The sequence below is a fragment of the Dunckerocampus dactyliophorus genome, chromosome 19 (genome assembly GCF_027744805.1).
Source record: "Dunckerocampus dactyliophorus isolate RoL2022-P2 chromosome 19, RoL_Ddac_1.1, whole genome shotgun sequence".
Classification (NCBI taxonomy): domain Eukaryota; kingdom Metazoa; phylum Chordata; class Actinopteri; order Syngnathiformes; family Syngnathidae; genus Dunckerocampus; species Dunckerocampus dactyliophorus.
The window spans coordinates 5,384,906-5,408,746 of NC_072837.1; the positions used below are offsets into that span (position 1 = coordinate 5,384,906).

The 23,841-nt window shown below is 41.8% G+C and overlaps 1 protein-coding gene across 10 annotated transcripts in view; it reads right to left on the reverse strand.

The window, feature by feature from the left end:
- Positions 1–580: 580 nt before the first annotated feature.
- dnmt3aa (DNA (cytosine-5-)-methyltransferase 3 alpha a) overlaps positions 581–23,841 on the reverse strand; it is a 39,312-nt gene continuing 16,051 nt past the window's right edge. For 7 of the 10 annotated variants that reach the window (XM_054761422.1, XM_054761421.1, XM_054761420.1 and 4 more), the window contains 17 exons: positions 15,318–15,521; positions 14,395–14,553; positions 14,079–14,186; positions 13,660–13,807; positions 13,445–13,588; positions 13,094–13,138; positions 12,597–12,676; positions 12,338–12,450; positions 11,730–11,913; positions 11,566–11,650; positions 11,332–11,477; positions 10,592–10,682; positions 10,361–10,509; positions 9,491–9,576; positions 9,319–9,388; positions 8,842–8,960; positions 581–7,590 (listed from right to left, as the gene is read on the reverse strand). In XM_054761422.1, the coding sequence (XP_054617397.1) occupies positions 7,449–7,590; positions 8,842–8,960; positions 9,319–9,388; positions 9,491–9,576; positions 10,361–10,509; positions 10,592–10,682; positions 11,332–11,477; positions 11,566–11,650; positions 11,730–11,913; positions 12,338–12,450; positions 12,597–12,676; positions 13,094–13,138; positions 13,445–13,588; positions 13,660–13,807; positions 14,079–14,186; positions 14,395–14,553; positions 15,318–15,521 (2,073 nt within the window). In that variant the 3' untranslated portion in view covers positions 581–7,448. Of the gene's footprint in view, positions 7,591–8,841; positions 8,961–9,318; positions 9,389–9,490; positions 9,577–10,360; positions 10,510–10,591; positions 10,683–11,331; positions 11,478–11,565; positions 11,651–11,729; positions 11,914–12,337; positions 12,451–12,596; positions 12,677–13,093; positions 13,139–13,444; positions 13,589–13,659; positions 13,808–14,078; positions 14,187–14,394; positions 14,554–15,317; positions 15,522–15,614; positions 17,281–23,841 lie in introns of those variants that run through there. The other 3 variants (XM_054761423.1, XM_054761419.1, XM_054761418.1) reach the window with 3 other exon arrangements.

Below are 23,841 nucleotides of genomic sequence, written 5' to 3' on the forward strand. Positions count from 1 at the left end.
CCCTCAGGAGAATCTGGGGACATTTTGTGCCATTCAGTTTTGTTGTAATGTCTGTTCCTTAAAACTAAAATGGCAGCTATACAAAAACTGGCATATGTGTTCTTCGTACCAAAACAATGTTCCATTGAAAACAAGTAAAAATGCCATTTTTGAGCCCACATTTATTTTAACATCCTTTATGTTGACATTTCAATGTGGACTGCTGGCTTTCAATTTTTCTATTTGTCCACAAGATGGTGCTGCTTTTCCCAATTCAAAGCATGCAGCAAAATGTCTCACCTTTTATTGTTTTCTGCAAGGGTGCCTTGCTATTAAAATGATCGGCCTGTGTCTCTATTGATGTTTGTAATGGTGCGCATGTTAAAATGTTGTGTATTGTTACTTTAGCTTTATTTTTTCAATAAAAACAGGGGAGTTATGTAAACATACTGGCCTTTAAAGGTTTAAAATCCTAAATAAAATGGCAAAAATATGCTACTTTTACAGCAGTTGTTGGGTATTATGGGTCCTGAGGACATCAAGTATGTTTTTTTTTTTTTTTTTTTGCTATAAAACAAAAAAAATATTCAAAATACAGGCAATCAACGCACTAAATCACAAGAAACAGTCTTTTTTTTATTCACGGTTCTTTTCTTACATTGTTCAAGTACAAAGTTAAAATGCCTTTTAATTAGTTCATATTCATACAAGAGTAAAATAATAATAGTGCCTCTTCATTACTACAACAAACTTAAATACAGTCATTGTAAAGACAAACTTGATTTATACTCCTAGATTTTTTTTTCTTCTCATTTTCAGAAAACAATTGTAGCACCTTTTTGAAACACCAGCAGTTCCTCTTCACCTAAAAGCTCATCTTCGTTCATGTAGTCCTTGAGATGAGTGTCTGAATGCGCCACAGCATCGTTGTCTGTCGGTGTTGTGTTTGTGTCACGTGTCTGTGCAGTGTTTGCTCATGTGTGAACAACAGTATCTCGTTTATGTGATTCTGATATCAGTGTTAAAAAACTGCGCATCACTCAGCCTGAAGCTCTCTTCGCAGTCTTAAGACAACCTCGGCTCTAGCCATGGACAGCCGTCAATCAGTCAAACGCGTCCCCGGGCTTTTTGTCCTTTTGCACTCTCAAACAGAAACGTGTCGACGTCACGCCGATTTCCAGCTTGTCTGGCTTCACTGAAATGAATTATTTTTGTGATTAAATACCAGCGGTTACAAGTCGTGCACCAATTTCATCCTTAAACTGTGTGCTATCGATGTTCAAAAATATGCTTTTACTGACAGTCATTGAATAGTCACTCACCCTATATAAAGAGCCTTAACACGAACCTTTAATAAGCATTTCATACATGGTCTATATCTTGGATTTTACATTTTTTTCCATTATTTCGATTGGTACTTTGTTCGCGATAAAGTCGCAATCAAAATACAAACATGGCTGCCGTTGATCCAAGCATCTGACAGTGATTTTGGCAGGAAATGGACCGCACGTTTACCTACAAGCATGATTCACACATAATATCACATGACGCACATTAGTGACCGATTAGCATGTTTACGCCAACACAATCATCTCATTTACAGCTGCCGCTAAAAGGAATGTAGGTCTGTCAGGAAACAAAGTGCAATTACTATACTCCAAAACGCTGCGCATCTTCAACCATGGAAATGTAAATGACGTTCTCGTCTGCCAGACCTTTTGCTCGTTTTGATTCTTGAGTTTGTGGCTTAGTTAGTGGCTGAAAAGGACTGACATCGACAATGCGGTGGAACCCGGAAGGTTGACGTTTTTCCCTGGGGGAAGGAACATGAACTGAATCTGTTCCAGGCTTTATAAACTGCACAGGTGATGCTCTGTGGCTGTGGGTAACCTCTTGATGTAGTTTCTTTATGAACTCCACAAGACGGCAGTAGCTGCTTTTGAAGTATCGTCAGTGGTCAGCAGCCGCCAGCTTTGGCTAACTCTGCATGCTTTAAAAGGTTGGCTGCGCCCCCACTCGGTTGTTGGTGTGAAACTCATGCAGGTTACACATGAGTGGTGTTAATGCCGTTACAACATTGGTTAATAAATGACCATGTGGTGAAAGACAGCCACTTTTTATATATCACCAAATAACTAGAGCATTTACGTAATGTGCGTGGACATTTTGTGAACAAAAATGTCTTTGTTCACTTCTTGCTGCTTACTGGCAACTGATGCTCCTGTTATATAAACAGTCTTTGACTATCTGCTCGTCTGTTAAATAACCAATCTATGTGCATCACCCTACTGAAGGTATAAGTCAGGGGTGTCCAAAGTTTTTCCACCGATGGCCGCATACAGAAAATCAAAGGCTGCAGGGGGCCACTTTGATATTTTTAGGTATTTTTTAAGTTTGTCAAAAGGACTTAGGAAAACTTTGTGTATTTAAAAGTAGGGCTGTAAAATTAATTAGTTAAAGTTTTTTAATTAATTAATGGTGATTAATCACCGTTTGCAACAATGTCTGAAATATGCCCGTTTTTTCTGTATTTAATGAACAGAAAGGTAAATGACAGGACAGGATTCTATATATTTATTTGTATTAAAAGCTCCAAATGAACTGAATGTGTCAATCCAGCTAAAAGATACCACACAAGTCTAAAAAGCCATTTGTCTCGCACTAGTCTCTTTAATAGTAGCAGGGCATTTGAATGACACTTTAAAGCGCGTTATTATGAGCAATGAGGGGTTGCGTTCAAAGACATCACGAAATTTAAGGGTCAATTGACTTGTGTTCAATGTATTTTACAGCATACTTAATTGTAGCATATTGTACATCTGAATGAAGCGTTTCGAAATGAGTGATAAGAATATCCACTTCATGTTTTTCGTTAACTTCCTGTTTATTTACACACACGCGCACATTATGAAGCCGTTTTTGTGATGTTCCGAGTGTCCCCGAATGCATCTCGCGGTCTTGTAATGAGATTGAGGAAGTGTCGTTCCCAGGATGAACGGACGAGAGACGAGTGTGAGTTGGAGATGCGTACATGTACGTGATATGCTGTTGGAGTTGTACTGCTGTTCATGTGTTGAGGTCAGCATGAAGTTAGAAAAGAGTGTCGGACGCTGTGTGACTGAGTGGTGGACGCTCCACTGTGCTTCCGTCTGCCGTCGTAACAGAGAGGCGTGCCTGCTCTGGTGCGCCTGCGTTAATCGCGCAAAAAAATTGACAATAATTGATGAAATAAATCAGTTGCCGTCGTTATCGCGTTATGCGTGACAGCCCTCATTTAAGGACAAAGCTTTGTTTTATTATTGGTATCAACGTTTCGGCTTCTTCTCTTTACAGTTTGCTGATTTTTGCTGGGTTTTTTGGTTCCGCAATGTGCCGCGGGCCAAGCTGCGGGCATGCAAATGGTCCCCGGGCCGCACTTTGGACACCCCTGCTATAAGTCTTGGTCCTGTGCTTTCTGAAACGGTGTTAGTTGAACAGCCCTGCTTTAGAGGCTCACTGAGCTAACATCTCAACGTCTCACGACATTTACTGAACTTCCACGACATTTGCCCAAGTCATCATGCGTGATGAGAGGTTTCAGTGTGACTTTTAAAAAAGGCATACTTTGCGGTTTTCAACGTTTTGCCAACACATTTCTTGTCTGAGAGTGTCTCTTACCTCCCGACGTCCTAGCATAGACAAGACAAAGTCACTACAACTAACTGTAATATCTGCAGTCTCTAGCTCCTCTCCCCTCTAGGCTGGCTTAACTGAGCACCGACCTGGAACAGTACACACACGCACACACGCACACGCACACACACACACAATAACGGATTATTATTGTAATTAATACTACCATTATTATCATCATCATTACTCTCTAATCTAACATGAGATTACACTGACAGACTGACATGCAGTATCCGAGGGTGTGGGGAGAGAGGGGGTGGGGAGCACCAATGCGGCGCAGGGCGATGATGTCACACCCGGCAGTGCCATAGAAGGCCTGGTGGCGACGGGCGTCCTGCAGAAACACAGTGACTACGCAATGTGTGCATTTCGAGTAAATCAGCACCGCGTCGAGTGTGTTTCCAGCAACTGTGTGTTAGTTTGTGTTTGTGTGTGTGTTTGTTTGCGTAACCTGCAAGAGCACTGTATTAAAGAGCAGAGTTGAAAAAAGCACCTGAAGGTTGGTTGAAAAAAGCACCTGAAGTTTGGTTGTATAAACAGAGAGTAAACATGATGGAGGAAAAACAAGAGACAAAACTGCTGGCTTATTGTTGTACTGTATTGTTGTTGGGTTTTTTTGTGATTGTTTGCGTGTCGACTGCGTGTGTTTGCGTCCAGTTGTTAGCTGGTATCTGAGGAAGGTCAGAGCAGTGGAAGGCTTTCAATAGAAAAAAAAAAAGCGGTCAACTTTGGACCAAAAGCACCAGACTGAAGGAGAAACGTTCCCTCTTGTATTGTGTTCAATTTCCTAGAGGGCCTAAGTTGATCCCACTACTGACAAGGCGGCCCTACGGAGTCAAATAAAGATGTTTGTCATATTTACATAGGGCAATCCCTTGCAGTCGAAGAACGTAGATAGTGTCCACAGAGTCGAGGTCTGGTTTCACTGGGTGTTTTTGATGAGAACTAGAGAATGTTTTGTATCCCTACTAAGTCAAGCGAGAGAGCTGAGCTGCAAAAATAGTTTTTTTTGCTTGCAAGCCAACAACAAAGCAGCAGAGCACAAGAAGCTGAGGCACGAGAGAGGCTGTTTTCACTCAATCATCTCCCTTTCACTGATATACATGGACTTTAAAGGTCCCCTATTATGCAAAATGGACTTCTCCATTATGTAATAACAGGAATATGTGTCCCTAGAGCCCGTTTATGACTACTATTTATCACACACATCACGGAGGACAGAAAAAAACAAGCTGGCTTTGCTACACATTTTAAAAAAACTATCAGTCAACCATCCATGTGTCAGGGGGAGCTGTATGTTTTATCATGCCAGTGTTGCTAGCACGCGTGTCCTCCCTGACTCCTTGGTTTTATGCATATTATATTACATTGGACGAGTGTGGAATTACAGTGTTTTTGGAACCACACGCTCATGAGACAAACACAGCTCATTAGCATTAAAGCTACAGACACGCAATGGTGCGTTCCAAGTCGGGCGTACTAAAAGCACTTCTCGATTTCAGCATCAAGGCCGCATGTCGGCCAACGCAGTTCCAACACGAGACTTATTGAAAATTGTTGAAAAATACTATAATATGGGACCTTTAATTACGTCTTCGAAGGCTGGAAAAATCTTGATGGATGAGCTAGACTTCACTGACTCGAGCCGCTTTTGGAACACGCCTTGAAAAAGGCCGGAGAAACATCAAACAAGACCAGCAATGTTATTACCAATACTAATAAAACTTGGTATTGCCAATACCAATGGCAAAATGCCTGATACACTAAGCACTATCAGTTCTCAAAGGAAACACCATCCTTATAATAATGTAGTTACCTTTTTTTCTTTACTCATCTACTGATTTATCGATGATAATATATTATATTTACTACGCTTAAACCTACAGTATACTTATAGACAATACTTTGTTTCTATTGTGACATGACGTACACACGGAGGCTGCAAGATTATTAGAAACCGAGGGGCCGGAGCGTCACGTCAGGAGCTATCTATGAAGTACAATGGACAGCATTCAACACATGAACATGTTATCCTCCTGTATTATGCTACAATGACTAAATCAGAAATTGGACCCACTTTTATCACTAACAAACAATACTGTACATTCAATAGCAGTGTTTATATATATATATATATATATATATATATATATATATATATATATATATATATATATATATATATATATATATATGTATATATAAATATAAATACTGTATATCGACGTGTGTTTGTTTGCATAGCAGCAAACCTTAACCTGTAGTAAAAACACAGACGAAACATTATAAAATTGGCATCTTTTTAAAGTGTTATTGTGTTCATGTACTCTATGTACAGTATGGCAACACCTACTGTGAAGTACAATAGGATAATCAACTACATTTTAATTAGCAATTATTTTTCTGAATGTTAATTTTAATGGGATCGCTCTGGCTGAATGTTCAGAACTCCCGTTTCCATGCGCGTGTCGCATTTACGAGACTAATGCTGCCCGAAAGGGTTTTGCGGCCTAACTTCCCGCAGCTGACGCTGCGCTGTTCTGAGTCAACAGCACCTCTGCTGGTCGCAGTCAAGTACTGCACTCCATTTGAACTCGAATTACTTTTAAGACGCAATCAGCGGTTCTCCTAACCAGACGGAATTCTTGACAATAAATGTATTCATTTAGTAGGATGCTGTAAAAAAAAACCTGTCATGTTCAAGTTGTTCAGTAGTCCTAAAAATGCTGTTTTGCTACGCAAATGCTAGAATTTTCCATAATTAAAGGGCTACACTGCTGTATATAAATATAGAGTATATTAAAAGGGCATTTTTCATTTTTTTTAAGTAACTTTTCAAGTAACTAGAAACACAGTGCATCACTTTTTGTTTGAAATCTCACTAAATTGCCATGAAGCTCAAGCTCACTAGCTGTTTTTGGCCACTAGGGGGCTCTCAACACTATCCTGCTCAACTGAATGTACATTTTGCTCTTTTCCCAGCTAGAGCATCTCAGTAAAAAGGAAAACATACTATAGTGTTACTCGTGGGCCCCCACCACGTGCCGTTTAACTCATCCACTGAGATCTTTTTAACAAAAGGGAAGTTGTTACCCTGTTTTTTTCCTGTTTTCCTTCTCTGCCAGGCCTCAGGCAACCTCACTAGAGCTGGTGTAATATATGTGCCCGCTTGGAAGTACAGTATTCGGCTTAACTCTGTTAGGGACACAAAACTGCAGCAAGTGAAAACAAAACATCTGAGACCGGAACGCCTCTGAGAGAGCACCAACAACGAGAGCATGAAAGTGGCACCATGTGGCCTCCATGATTGACCGGCCAGCACCGCGGATTTGAAGCTGGTGTGTGTGTGTTGTTTGGATATCGATGTTATTTGCAACGACAGCACCTTCACTTCACTACACGTTAGTAAAGTTTCCTTTTTTGGTGTTGGTGCCTTGTGGAGACTGTAACTAATGCAAAAACAGCAGAAGACATCAGTTTAAGGGCTTGTGGAAGTGGAAGTTGGTGTGTGTGTGTGTGTGTGTGTGTGTGAGAGAGAGAGAGAAGATATACACACTAGCAAGTGTGTAAGTCAGCAAGGTAGCACCTGGGGAGAAAGATTAGCCTGTATTTATATGAGATCTAGGGATGAAGTTGTTAGCAGTGTGTGTGTGTGTGTGTGTGTGTGCGTGTCTGGTCATCTGTTTCATCTGCGTCAGCCAACCTTCATGTACGAGCTGTGTACTATCTGCAGTTACCTGTTGTCACAAATGTGTGTGTGTGTGTGTGAGACAGAGAAAGAGAGAGTTGTTGTGTGACTAGTTGCAGGCGAAGTATTCCTTTAGAGGGGCAAAGAGGTGTCTGATGACGGGAACGCTCCAGGAACGCCCCAGCAGCCTTTGCCTGGCCAGACGACTCATGTTGGACACGTCGGTGTAGTGGACAGGGAAACCAAACACCCTGGATACACACACGTCATCATTTATACAATGAACAGGATAGGACAGACTCTCTTGTAGTTGGAGTAATACTATCAGAAATATTCTGACAGTACATGTACCAGTAAGGCTTTAAAGGTCCCCTATTATGCAAACTTGACGAACATGACCACTAGCGGTACGAGCTTTGTATACTTTTTTAAGCAGGCTTCGCTGCACATCTTAAAATAAAGCCTGGAGGTCCGCCCACTATCCATCAGTCAGCTGCAGAAGTGGTAGCTGAAGTTTGACTCTTTTGTTTTTTTAATAGGCTAACCCTAGCAGGACGTTGCTGTTAAAAGGTGAGTGTAACGTTAGCACTTTAGCTCACGTAGCTATGCCAGTGTTGCAACAGTGCGTGCCCACCTCCACTCCTTAAGGTTACGTTGTTGTATGAGATACATGGCAACTATTACATTGTGCAAAGTTACAGTGGACAACCGTCCCTCTTTTATCACAGCTAATTGGCCGCGATACGTGAATATCCGCAAAGTAAGATTTGATGTTAATAAACGGAATCTTTTCATAGTTATGGCATAGAAAATCTGTCTTCTAAATACGGTTTTTAACATTATTATAGCCCTTTAGACATGAAATAAGGTCCATATAATTGGCCTTTCACTTATATAACGCCTTTCCACCTCCCTGGCACTCAAAGCGCTTTGACACTGTTAGCACATTTACCTGCTGATGATGCAGCATCAGTAGCAGTATCAGTATCAGGTTCTGTATCTTGCCCAAGAACACTTCGACACAATCACGGGAGGACGGACGATCGGACCCACAACCTTCAGGTTGGTAGACGATCACTCTACCACCTGAGCCATGCCGCCCCCTTTACATTATTATTTTAACATAGCAGTGTCATGATTCACTCTACTTGGTCTGCTGCCCTCTGCTGTCTCGTTTCAGCTCTGCAATCAAGCCCTTCTTGTAGTAGTGTTCCTTGAACGCCTTTATTCCCTGCTGCCAACTTGTTTAGTATATCAAAGACCGATCCAAAAAAAATGTAGGATTATTATTTCGGTGTGAATCACAATGTGGGGGGAACTATGGTGCTTGGCGGAGGTCTGCGCTCTCTAAGTGCTTTTCTCGTAAAGAAGGGTAGGGTAGATTTTGGGCAACACAATGAGACTTATTTAAAAGAAAAATAGTATAATACAGGACCTTTAATGACAAAAAGGGAGTAAAAAAAAAATACCTGCAAAACACACGCACACACACACAAATGTACCTTTCCATCTCAGTGCACCAGAGGATGTCCTCCTTGTTGTCCATGTAGACGGGGAAATGCTCGTCTTTCCCCTGCTTCACAGAGTTGGAGCGAGTCGTTATCGTACGCAACTTCTCAAACTGGAATTTGCATCCAGAACCATACACAAACAAACACACAAAGACACAAACACAGACACACACACACACACACACACACACATATATTTCTTTTTTAATCCTAAAGCTATCATGTGAGCAATAATTGGCTCATGTTATAGAGCAAATAAATGCCTTTCATTGACTGCTGTCTGTAGAGCAACACTTATGGATCCAACTCTAAGAGATGACGTAATACGGCACGCAGTATCATGCAATACGTGCAATAGGCAATACGTAGTATATTCAGTACTTTTGCTTCTTTTGTCCATACATCTGGCAGAAAGTTAATACGCCTACGTGCACCCACGTATACACACACATGCACACATACTGATACCTTGGCTGTGCGACCGTGCTCCAGACACTCTTGCAGGTCCAGCTTGTCATTCGTCATGGGTGACAGGGGTCTGTATTTGGGAAAATATGGTCAAAAAGTTATTTTTAAAGCAAAATGTAGTGTGAATAAAATGTGGGTGCTTTTTTTTTTTTTTTTTTTTTTTTTAAATCACCTTGACATGCCAGGCAAGTTTCCCCAGAAATATCGAGCACGGTGAGCAGCAGAAACCTCCTTGGCGTCGATCATCACGGGATTGCACTGAACAAAAAGAACGTGTTTACTGCAATTTTTTAATTGTTTTTGAATCATTGCTTTTATGTGTCTGTATGCCCCTCAGCAAGTAGGTAGTTTCACTCCTGTGTTTAGTTATGATATATGTGAAGCAACCTAATCTAATCAGGTGCTTTAATCAGGGGTTCTCAAATGGTCTCAACCTGGGACCGCCATTAAGTCGCGGCCCACTTTTAATTAAGGCCTTTTTATTTGTATATTTTTAAGTCACTTTTGTTATATTTTTTTATATTTTTTTCTTTAATTAATTCATTTAATTCACATTTTTTATACTTTTATTTAAGTCGAACCAACATATTTTTAAATTGCCTGTGTCATCTTTTGAATTATTAATACACCAAATGACATGTCCTAAGTGCAGTTTAGAGCAATTTATTGCATTTTGACTTCGGGCGAGAGGCGGGGTACACCCTGGACTGGTCGCCAGCCAATCGCAGGGCACATATAGACAAACAACCATTCACGCTCACATTCATACCTATGGACAATTAATCTAACATGCATTTTTTTGGAATGTGGGATGAAACCGGAGTACTCGGAGAAAACCCAACAGAGATTCAAACCCGGATCTTCCCAATCTCCTGAATGTATGGCCAACATGCTAACCACTAGGCCACCTTAAATGATCACAACAAAACCCCAAATAAACATGATAAGTGACCAGGAGGGGCAACAAGCTCTAATTATCAATACTTACTACTTTGTATCTTGTGTTTGTTATGATCATGTGACACCATTTTGTCCATCCTACCTCTAAGAAGCGTGATATGTCCCGTTTGTCGCTGACTCCCATGGCCACCACGTTCTCAAAGAGCCAGAAGAAAGGTCGCTCGTCGCCCTCTTTTGGTCGAGCCTCGTGTAACAGACGGTAGAACTCAAAAAACAAGCGTCCGGTTCCCTCTGCAGGAATACAGCAACTTTTTATTGACCATACAGTAAGCGAACGCTCACGACTGCACACATTTTGTAAAGTTCTTCTCACCGTAAAGGCCCTTTCGTGCAGGGTTTACTATGGAGAGGTCATTGCAGGGACTTCCTCCTATCACCAGGTCAAATGGTCCCCACTCTTCAATCTAATGGACAAATATAAGAAGGACCGTCTCAAAACTGACCGTGACGCATTTGCATGTCATCTTTATGGACCTCGTCGGAGACAAAAAAGTGAGCAAAAACATGGAAAGCAAAACAAATGTGTTTAGAAATACAGTAATCCCTCGATTATTATGATTCATTGGTTCCAGACTCGACCATGATATGTGAATTTTCCCAAAGTAGGATTACTTTTTTATCAATGGAATATTTTTGTAGTGATGGCAAAGAAAACCTGTTTACGATATTCTAAAAAGTTGTGGTGGGCTATGGCCACACTAGTAACCTGTGTTATTTATTATCATTATGTTGTTATTGTGCCTGTTGTGAGATCATTTCAACCTGCACAGTAAATTACAGAGCGTAAGAGGTCCTGAATAAGTGGGTTTTAGGTCTGGATTTGAACAGAGGAAGAGAGTCAGTGGAGTTCCAAAGTTTGTGAGCAGAGCAGCTGAAAGCTCCGCAACCCATGGTGCTGAGGCAAGCAGGTGGGACGGTGAGTGAGACGGTGACTGATTATTTGCTTTGTCTGGATGACGAAAACCTAAAGCGAAATATCTCAAAAAGCCTCATGCTACCGTCTTAAATGTTTGTCTGCGGGCCTCAGTAGAAAAAAAACAAACGTTGACTTACATGTTTATGGGTTACGTTGCGCACATCGCCGACGTACATGATTCGTCCCTGGTGTCTGACCATGCCGACAGTAATGGAGTCTTCACACACCTCGGACGCCACGTATTTATCCACTTGGAGGCCCAGGTCCTTTAGCACCAAAAGACCTGAGTGTGCGCAAACACACACACATTATATTCTGATGATGTGATATGTTGCTATAAATAAGCTTATGATCTCAGCAGACACACATACCTGTGGCAATGCCGTCAAACAGTGATAAGACTCTGATTGGCTGCCTCTTCTCTGCTGCAACTGGAGTATACAACTTGGCAGGCTCCTGGGGCACAATCAAAATAACATGGTTGAGGCACTGTTCAGAAAAGATGTAGTTTTTTTTGTATAATGCCAACACATACAAACTCCTGTTCATGGTTATTGGCGAAAAAATGCTGTAGTCGGCAAGGCCAGTCATCCCGACGTCGCAGTAAGCCGTAGATGCTTCGCGGCCCACACATGTAACAGTTCCAAGGGTCCTCTTTGATGGCTGCCGCTGCTGAGCCAGCACCGACCAACAGATCCACACACTCCACGCAAAAACACCTGTATGCAAACACACACGCACACAAGGAGGCATTTATTAAAGACTACTACACATTTCTAAACTTCTTACAGGATAATAATATATCTCTCCAGCCATCCATCTGTCAGTGAAGATGCAGAGGCTCTCATCTAGACAAGACTAGATGAACAACATGAAGAAATGCAATGTGTGCTCTTTGTGGCATAAATCTGCTTATGGAAATAACCGTTTATCATAACATGGCATAAAAGGAGACGTAGTTTTTATTGATGTTCATTCATTCATTTTCTACCGCTTATCCTGTTCAGGGTCATGGGTAAGCTGGTGTCTATCCCAGTTGACACTGAGCAAGAAGCAGGCTACACCCTGGACTGGTCGCCCGTCAGTCTCAGGGTCAAGTGGTGCCCAGTGCCATTAAAAACCTAAAAACGGCAGCCTACTGACCGACAGCAGTTGTTGTTTCCACACATGAGCACCTCCCTGCCTCCACAGCAGATGGTGCAGTAGGACTGGTAGCCGTCGTCGTCATACTGGTAGGCACACTCCAGAAAGGAATTCTACCAAAGAAAACCAGACGCTGAATCAATGAAGTGTCATATTTTCACATGTCTGTTCGCTATTAGACAAGCCGTGCATCTTTAGTGAGACAGAAGAGAGTGACTAAAATAAACTCCCACCCTCATGCCTGGGTTTATCATCTTACTTTGCAGCCCTGGCACATTGCTCCTATGAAGAGAGGATGCTCTAGAGAGACGTTGAGGCTTCCACAGGAGATACAGATGTCTAACAAATGACACACAAGACACCAGTCACGTACAGAAGCAGAATCAAACATTGTACGTTTGTTATTTAAACCTACGTTGCATTTAAAAGGCGCCTCTAAACTTTTATCCATCCATCCGTTTTTATCCTCACAGGGGACGCAGGGGTATGCTGGAGCCTATCCCAGCTGAGATCCCACCCATTCACACTCACATTCATACCTCTGGACAATTTAGAGTTTCCAATTAACCTAACATGCGTGATTTTGGAATGTGGAAGGAAACTAGAGTACCCGGAGAAAACCCACGCACGGTGAGAACTCTAAACATTTATAACCCATATATTTGTATTTAGCACATGCTTATGGACTGTACTGTAAACACCAGCTGCAACTAGTAGAATGATAGCTCAAGCTTCAATCATTTCAAAACCCCTTACCTTCTATGTTCCGGGTCTTCTTTTTAATTTCATGTATAAGCCTCTCTAGAAACATAAAAAGAACTGTTAGTAAAGGATTGTATCACACATGATATAATGTATGTACTGTGTAATGTAATGTAATGTGTAACATTGTGCATGTGACACTTATGATAACCGATATATAGTCTCACGTCAATTCTTTGTCACATGACTGCGGTGCATACACTACCAGTCAAAGGTTTGGACACACCTTCTCATTCACTAGCATGAGGAAGTGTGTCTAAACCCGTGACTGGTAGTGTATACCTCGATGGACAAAACAAAATAAGTATTTTCTCATAATTAATTTGACGATGGATGTATGTTCACCTCTGGTTCCTTCATCGATCACCTCTCTTATCTTTGCTTTTTCGGCTGCGTTCTTGCGAGGCTTCTTAGCAGGGGGAGGAGTGTACGCTGCCTCTGGTTCTGCCCACATCTCAGAGTAGACGTCTTTGTATGGATTCTGCTCCTCTGTGGGGATGACATAATTTTTACTGTATTGTGTGTGTGTCTTTGTGTGTGCGTGAGAGAGACGTGTGTACCCTCAGGAGGGTCCAGTGACTGTGGGCCGTTGGGTAAGAAGCCCGTCATGGCCCACTCTATCATCTGTCTCGTCTGAGGTTCAACCCCTTCCGCGTCATCACTCGGGTCACAGGAAGGAGTGGGCCGTCCCGCTCGCACGCTTGCCACCTAGACATGTGTAAAAAGCAATTATGTAAAAAGAAGCAAGACAGAGAGCAAGTGCAACCCAATGAGGCAAATGCACAGCGAATGTAAAGCTACAGCTTATAAGTGGTGTGAAGAAATGGATTAGAAGATCCTTCACCATCCATCATCCAGCATGAAAGCTGCTCTCCTGACCTTGTCACCGGCTGAGCGATGTGTGACTAATGTGCACACACTGTATGCTGCAGAGATGATTTAGCCACACAAAGTGAATTTTACAATCAAACTGCAGTACCTGCAGAGCCTCAAAGATGGCTTTCCTGTACATGGGCTGTTTGTTGTAGGTGGGCTGGTGGAAGGCAGATGAGAAAGAGCTCAGTGGCATCAGCTTCTCCACACAAACCTGGAGAAAGAGGCCAAGGAGATGACACGGTGTGGAAGAGTCTCGATACTTCAATAGTTGCATATTGTGGCAATGGTAATGGTTTCATTTTATTTTGAACATGCACACAGGTGGAATACATCAAATGTTAAATGGAATAGGAAGAAGCAAGGCTTTTATTCAATCCTACCCCCTTTCCGTGAAAAAATCAGCACTTTTTATTACTCACCACAGAGAATTTGCCGTCTCCAAACCACATGACCCAGCGGGTGCCGTCAGCGGCTCGACTACGGCCGCTCATCCACCAGGAAACAATTCTGCCGGGCCACCAGGAGAACCCTCGCAGCTTCCCAAACACCAGTGTGCCGATGCCAAAGCCCCTGCCATCCTAAAGTAGACATCCATCCACGAAGAACAAGAAAAGATCATATGTATTTTATTCTGAGGCTTTCAAAACTGCAGCAGAACCTGAAAATTGCATTTAAAATTAAACTTTGTGTTTTGACACCGCCCAGACATATGACATAATATCCCTCCGCACTTTTGCCATCAGTGTTCATGGGGAGTATGCAGTGTATCATAAATACTATAGAGTGGTCTTACTTTCCACTACTTTATACAGTTTATACAGTTATACTTTATAACATCAAACCCTCACTCTATCATGGTTATCGTGCCAGTATTTTAATTAATAAATGATTGCTAGCCTACTGCTAGTTTTTAAAAAATGCATATTTAAGCAAATTGTACTTATTCTTGGCCTATATAAAGCATTTTCAAGCAGAAAATGGCTAAATAAATGAAAATACAAATACAAGGCTTAAGAAGCCTTGTAAATGTGAATGCAGTACGGTATGCTACATTGGCCTTTAGGTGTCACTGTTTGGTGAGACAAGGGCCGCATGTAATCGCCAGAAAAGACATTTATATTAAGGTTAAATTATCTCACAACAGGCATAATAATAATAACACGGGCTACTGTTGGGGCCATAACCCACAACAAGCTAAAACTCAACTCAACTATCTGTCCGCCTGCCACTAAGGTCCCCTTGGGAACACATTTACAGTGACACACACGAGCAGGAGTTCTATTTACCACACGTGTCACGTGCTAAAATAATATATAAGATAACATTTTAAAAAAAGCTTAACCTGGTACTCTATCTCTCTGGGCGTTGCCTGGTCTCCTCTGGCGACTGGCTCCGGCGTTACGGCGACGATCGGGGAGGCGGGGTCTGTTTGTTGCTGGGATGGAGGAGGCTCCGGGCTGGCTGGCTCGTCCTCTTTTTGAAAGTCTGCTTCGGATAGGTCATCCATCATGCTCATCTCAGCTTCTCTGTAAGCCCGCCTCTCTGCCTGTGAAGAAGAAACATGTGCCGGTGTAAACAGAGGGGAAAACAGGGGTGCTATTTCTCGCTCACCTCAAAAGGTGACGATTCTGTAAGGTACCTGAGCTAAAGCATGACATAGTTTCACATATATGCTGCTGCTGACAGGATAGCTTCTCTTCATATGCACTCCCTCTATCCACATTGGCCTGCAGCCAACAAGAAATGCTGTGATTGATATTAAATGCAGGCGTGTTAACATCTCCAGATCATGGCATTGGTGCTCCTGGCTGCGCGAACAATCCCTTAATTGAACCTGTGTGAAACAGGAAGTGAGCAGGGAGGGAGCGCACGCTGGGGATGCAGTTCACTGGGTTCAACTCGGGAAGGAGAGAAATAATACAAAGAGAGAGAGAGGGAGAGAACGTGCAAATTTGGAGCAAAACAGTGAAGCAGAAGGACTACAAAAGACGTAAAATCACACCACAACAACAGTCAAACACAGGAAATGATGTAGCGCATGGCAGTGAACATTTTACTTTTCAATTTGCTTTCATTCCCCTTTGGGTGCACTGTAGCGGAATTCCACTAAATTTGTATCAGATATGTGCGTGGAACACCTGCTGTGTAATTTAGTATTATGACATACTGCAGGGCTTTTCCAATTGTATCACAGTGAGCCTCCCATCACAAAACATAATACGACCGGGGCCTCCGCTACTCCCTGAGAAGGGTATTGAGTGTACTGTATGATATATGAGTTTTCTGCTAACCCTGGCCTCCATTTACTGGCGAACTGTAAGAACCTTTTTCTTTATTTTCTCAAGCTGCTGCACCTCTGCTGCCTCCCAGGGAAGACCTGACTAAACCCCTGACTGTATACTGCTGTATCCAATGTTGTGTTACGTCCAAGAAACACTGAAGTAGCACAGACCTCCGCCAAGGCAATAACGAGGCAGTACATGGTAATGAATGGTCTTTACGTGAAGTCACACAAAAGCAGCAAAGACAGGGATCACTCTCCTTCTATCATAAATCACGATGAGCATTAAACACAAATTATACAAGAGAACATAAGGAAGGTGCCGTTATTAACTGTGGGGAACAAAGAATACAAATATGCAGTATTCCTCTACTGGGATGTGCGCCAACACGTAATGCTTTCACAAGCTAACACCAGTTAGTCAAATTCACATGAAAATAAAAGCAGACGTGTTCAAATAATAAGAAGATGAGTACTACCTGTACATACAGTAATACGCACATACAGCCATAGAAGAGAGCATATTAAAAAGGATCCCTGCCTACTGCAACAATCTAATCAATGGGAATCCCCAAGATGTGTCCTCAGCATTAAAAGAAACAAAGTTTGAATGGATCTGGATGATTAACGTCACCCATTGTCCAATATTCCAGCCGGCTTTAAAAAGACATCTAAAGCAATGAATGCGTGAAACAAGCTGAGGCAACAGTAAAGTGATGGCATAAATTTCACACTGAAAGACAGTAAAAGTCAGTGTTTAGGACTTTTTTTTTAAACTATTTTGCCCTTACTTTGACCCCAGAACAGACGGTCATTCTTCTTGGCTTCTGTTGACCTCGGAACTCATAAACTTCTAATCGGCCCGTTATATGGATCATAGGCAGACCACAATGACGCAAACACACAGAAATCCGCAGTCAGAGCGTTTCTGAAATACTGTATCTGGATGCTAAAGTAAATATTATTATTACTAAAACAAAACCAATTGTATGTACTATACTGTAAATACCGTATAGTACATACAAGATAGTACATATAGAACATACAGTATTCTATATAGTACATATAGAATACTGTGGTACTTCATCTATGGCCTGCCACCAGCCCTGGAGCGGACGCACACTATAACACACCGAACGGGCATATTAACAGTACAGTACAGTTACTGCACATTCAATTTGGAGGGTAAAGGTATGTTCCCAGGCTATAAAAAGCCACCTGCTAATGGTACAAAGTAGTACCTTGCAGTCATGAAATCCACTAAAGTTGAATTGACGGAACTTGACTTTTTATTGGTTGTTGAAGATGGCTTCCCTTTAATCCAAAAGACCTCATCAGTTCTGACACAGACACTTGTAGTGGTCGTAGTAGTGCCCGTAGTACCCCATAGTCGCAGCTAATAAACTTCCGTACCCCTAGGGTGCACTCACACTGGGCTGTTTCAACTTGTTCTGACTTGATTCCCGCAGGCCCGCACTCACACCGCTCATTATGCAACTGTATGCCTGCAACTTTACTGACTTTGTGGCTTATTTTGAGGCTTTCTGTTTATTTCTATTGTGCAAGAAAGTTAATAAGGAATAATAACACATACAGTATGTAGCATGCATGTGTGCATGAATGAGCATACTGTGGGCTCTGACTTTGTAGATTATTTTGAGTCTTTTTATTTATTTCTATTACACAGTGGTGGTTGTTTTTAGGTGGCTGGACCAACTGCGTTAATTATATGACACGTAGGTAGCATGCGTGTGCCCGTGCATGATTGAGCATACCGTGGGCTTTGACTTTGTAGATTATTTTGAGTCTTTTTATTTATTTCTATTATTCAAAGTGGTTGTTTTCATTAATAGCAGGCGGGAGGAGTGACTGCATTAATTATATGACACATAGGTAGCACGCAAGTGCCCGTGCATGAGCGAGCATACCGTGGGCTTTGACTTTGTGGATTATTTTGAGTCATTTTGCTTATTTCTATTACTCAAAGTGGTTGTTTTCAGGCAGGGGGAGCAACTGCATTCATTATATGACACGTAGGTGGCATGTGTGCGCCAGTACATGATCGATCATACTGTGGGCTTTGACTTTGAAGATTATTTTGAGTCTTTCTATTTATTTCTGCTATTCAGAGTGGTCGTTTTTATTTATAGCGAGCGGGATGAGTGACTTCATTAATGCACGTGTCCGTGCATGAGTGAGCATACCGTCGGTTTTGACTTTTTGGTTTAGTTTAAGTCTTTTCAGTCATGTACATTATGCAAAGTGGTGCTATCTGTCATTAATAATTGGTGGGAGGCGTGATTGCATTAATGATATGCCTCAGCTGCGCTGTGCGTGATAAAACAATCACGCTGGGCCCATCTCACCCAGACCGTGTCGTGACTTTATCTTTCCATCTGGGCTGTTTAAGAATAAGATGGCTTACGAAAACAATACTGCACTTTGTTTGCTCTTTTTCAAGAAGTGACAAACCACAGACGGTGTATATCCTTAGGTCTCTAAAGTAATGCCGGGGTCTTTACACAGACCCCATTCTGCTACACAGGAACATCAACACCTTTCAGGCATACACACATTGATGTGCAAAACCAAGAAGAATAACGCCAGTGTTGAGTATTTTCTAGTGAGCCACAAACAAAGGCGATGAGAAGGTCGCCTTGAGTTACGACTTTGAACTTTAGTGAACCCCACGACCCGGCCAGTGTGTTGACTCTTGGTGACACCCCCTTGATCCGTGACCCCCGCACCCTGTGACCTAAGTCAATGAACCGTTTGTGAAACCACACCCCCTTTACAGCCGTGACTGACCCTGACCTCCATGTGAACTTAGACGCACACACATAACGTAAAGAGAAGTTAAGACCCTCTCTCACATTGTCAACAGGCATGTGAGTGCCCTTTCTTTCATAATGATCTTTTGTGATTAAATGCACACAGAAAGTATGGAGGTCATTGTTTAACAAAACATATTTGTGCATGTAGACTAAAAAAACGCAAGTTAATCAGCCTTTTTGCATTCTTGACTTCCATCAGGTTTCTTCTCTGACTCTCCAAAAATGACTAAAAACAACAAAAAGATGGGTATTTCATTGAACTGGTCCCATCTGGTAGCATACAACTCCAACAGTCACAAACTTGAAAAAGGTTGTGAGTGACAGTTCCACACACTGTTAAGCCCTACTGGCCCCAAACACATCCAAATAAAAATCCAAATCAAACAACCATGACCGCAGCCCTGAAAGATTTGAAGCTGCAAACAGAAACAATTTAGGGTGGAATATATCCAAACTAAGCTCAGATCAATTCATGCAATGTTGCCAAGCTCTTTAAGAAATAATACAGTTTGCGTTAACATCAAAAATGGAATACAACAAGTAAGTGACTTTTCAATAAGCGCACACGCAAATGGGAAAATGAACTTACAGATGGTGCACGGCATTGTTCCTCCCTGGCTCTCTTTCTATCTGTCATTTTCTTACTGTGTCTCTTTTCCTCCAGTCGTTTCCTCTCTGCTTGTCTCCTTGACTCACACGTTCAAACATTCTTAAACCTCAAGCTCTGCTGATTGGCCAGATGCGAATGAGGCCGGTGATTTACAAGCTTCCTCACCTACCACACGCATCAGTGAACTCCCACAACATGGCCACGATTAGTGATGTTAATGTATGTGAGGCGGGGATTTCAGTTGGAGGATGAGCGCGTGGACACAGGTCCACGTGTGTACATTTAAAAGCCTCAGAGACGATGTGGCAATTGGGCACAGACACACACACACACACACACAAAAGTTTCTTTTTCTGGGAAAACTATTGACAGGAAAACCACATGAATCAGCAGAAGAAGATTTTTTTTTTTTTTTTTTAATGACTACCTTTTTTCATGTATTTTTTTTGGCCACCCGGTGAGGACACACATCTAAGATCCCCAGAAAAACACAAGAGATCAAGAGATAGGTTTGCTGCTTTAACTTGCCCACACAAAAAATACAATGCAGAAAGAATGATCTTTGTGAATGACAGGAAACACTTGATTCTGAAGAAGTTGTTTGGCGCCCCCTGTTGTTTTCCGTGTATGAATCTCTAGACCGCAAATATAAGACAACCTGTATTTTTCAAACTGTTTCATACGTTTGTGATGGGAGTAAAGTTACTCATGTAATGTGGATATTATGACGTCGCCAGGCTCAAAATTTGTCAGATCCCCGTCTTCACATTTCACCAACAGGCTCATTAAAACGTCTGATCCACTTGTGATGCTCTTCCTCATCTCTCAAGCAAACCCAGCCATCGTCGTTGTCGTCAGCGGGATATTGAACACCACTGCTGCCTCAATGGCTATTATCACTGCTATTATTACATACAGTCATGGAAAAAATGATGAGACCACCCTTGTTACTTCAGTTTATTGATCCATTTTAATGCTTGGTACAACTAAAGGTACATTTGGACAAATATAAGGATGATAACAAATATAACTCATAAGAGTTTAGTTTAAGAGTCGATATCTAGCAACTTCCATGGTTTTCTTGATAATAACCAAAATCACTTAAGTTCTTACATGAATAGCTATAGCGTTGTACTGTCAAAATGTTTAGCTCTTATGAGCTATTTTTGTTGTCATTGTTATAATTGTCCAAACAAAGGGACCTTGAGTTGTATCAGGCATTAAAATGAGAAAGAAACTGAAGAAACAAGGGTGGTCTAATCATTTTTTCCTTGACTGTAGATAGATATAAAGTATCTATCTAGCGATCTATCATGCTTGTGAATATTGTTGTCATTCATCCAGGTCACTGTATTCTCAGGTCATATCTATTAGCAGCGTATTTTTTTTCCCAAGGAGTCATAGTGGCACACGTTTTTTTTTACATTCCCGCTACCCCTCTCACTATTAGCGGTGTTTTGACAACCCACCACGTCCCCTCCTGCCACTCCGAACACGGTTTAGCAAAGCATCGGCTCAAGTAGGCTACGTTGCGTGTGGACTGTCATGGTGAGCCGACTCGCTGCCACACGCACTAGGGGCTTCAAAGTCTATAAACGTATAAACTTTGCATAGACGCCCACAAACATTGCTCAGATTCAAGTTCCAGATTTCCGCCATCTCCTGGTGTGAAGTATTAACCACATGAGGCACCATTTTTGCACAAATGGCTTGTCAAATTCAGCAATTTATTGTGCCCTTCAATGACATGAAGGGCACAAAATACAATCACAAAAATGCAAAAATTAAATGACACAGGATTAAAAAAAATACTGCACTTTCTAGGTTTTCCTGTCACTTTCACAGGAGCAGATCCTAGGATACTAAGGATACTGTAGCAACCTGGCAGTTATGTGCAGTTTTTAATGTGATTTCTGACTGTGAACATGACATGAGTCCTGAATGTGTGTGTGCGTGTGTGTGTGTGTGGGTGCAGGAGGAGGATGGCTGCCTGCAGAGAGGATGATGTTTTGGAGTGGTGACCACCTCCTTGTCAACCTTAAATCGTCCGAGTAGATGTTAAAACACCATCTTTATCCTTAATGATGGTTTAACCTTAATGTTTAAACTTGCGTGACTGTCAAGAATGTTTAAAGGTTATATAACATTCAAAAATATTTTGTATCGTTAGTACAGGTGACAATTTGACCCTGGAACAAATGATAAAAAAGCTTCTATAAAAAGGCTAGAGTACTAAAACTCTCCAAAGTGCTGTTGTTTCAAAGACAAGCCCTCAAACCAACACCACAGCTACAGCATGTGAGGGTACTTTCTACATGAAAATAGCACAGTGAAACCACTTGTTCTCCTATTTTGAAACACATTCAGATGTGCCATCTTCCCCGTGCAGGATTTACTGTCTTGGCTGTAACATAAGACATCAAGCGAGATGATGGTATTTCTTTTTCCTCTACAAAACTATGTTGCTTTCAGACAGCAGAGTGGATGAGATTTTAATGGGGCTGCCAGCAGCTGGCTGCAGTTCAGCTGACTGACCACACACACACACACACACACACACACACACACACACACACACACACACACACTCACGCACATGCACACAAGGCAGAAACAGAGAAACATGGAAGTGGTTAACCTTTACCCCTTGTACATAGCCATTCCAGGCCAGGACTGTAGCACAACTCATATGTATCGCCAAAGACATAACATGTTAAAAACTAAATTGGACACTAGTGCTAACACAGCGTGAGAAGAGTACATTGCGTTGCTTTTATTACATAATCGAGAACACAGCTTTTCATGATTGTACTGTAATTACACACATTTATTAACTAGATCATATTTTTCCAGATTATGTTGTATGTTGTATGTCGTTGCCTGTCATTCAATCATATTACAGTATATCTTCCTTGTTCGTAAAGTTATAGTTAATAAATCAGGAAGTGAGCATGCACACTTGCAGGAAGCAGCACAAACTCCTCCTTGCTCTCTGTGTCATAACATCACCGTGTGTCTGAATGAAAACCTGTCTTTTCATGTGCTACACACATACATGACAGTGTGTTAGTCATCCCAGTGTTTGTGAATTATGATAATTGTAATCCTAGTGCGAGGCTACGACAAACATGACACTGCACATGGCAAGCTTCTCAGTTGGTCTATCAGCCTGTGATTTTCTCGTCCTCCTCCCCAACACCCCTGCTAAGCTTTCTCACATACTACCACGTCTTCATGCCGTCAAGCTGTCTGTGGGATTTTCTTTCCCTGGCTTACTCACAACAAAGCGGAGCAAGATTTTCTACCGTCGTACAATATGTATTTCAAGATAAAAGTGTCTAGAGCGCATGCTTTTTTTTTGACAACAGTTCATTTAGTGACGGGAAGCTTGATTAACTCTTATTCACGGCGCACGTGAGCCTCCTGATCAACAACTGCTGTTCACTTTCCACTGCGCGACTGTATATCGGTATAGAAAGGAAGTACACTTCCTTCCTGTGTAAAACAATACATCAAGAGTAGTACAGGGTTAAAACCCCTCAAATGCATGAATAAAAAAACATGAACATGCGTGTTTGTGATGTGTACTTTGTACGTTGTATGTTCTGCTTAGGGCTGTCAAAAATAGCACCTTAACAGCGTTAACTAATTTATTTCATTCTATACGTTAAATTTCTCAACGTAATTAATCATGGCAAATGATGTCTATCTGTTATGACAGATGGAGGCACAGTGGAGCGTCCCCACGGAGACTGACCCTCTTTCATAACTTTATTCTGACCTGAACACATCAACAGCCATGCATTTCCAACAACATACACATATGTGTCCATTGTCACACCTTTCTCGGATTCGCTGTTTCGTGTTTTTTTAAAGTGCAATTTTGCAAATATTTTTTAAGCAGTGTAAACGTGCATTGTGTTCTGTGTCCTTACAGCAATCCGTCCCTGCTCTGTTATATGTGTCTGTTATCGTATTTACTAAGGGAGAAGCCGCCCATTGTGCTCTGCGTCCTGATTGGCTGTAGACTATTGTCAATCAGTCTCCGTCGTGCTGTTTCCTGTTGTGGTCAATAGTCGCTAGCAAACTAGTTAACTGTGTGAGCTGCTTGCTAACCGCAAATAAACATTAGAAGAAGAAG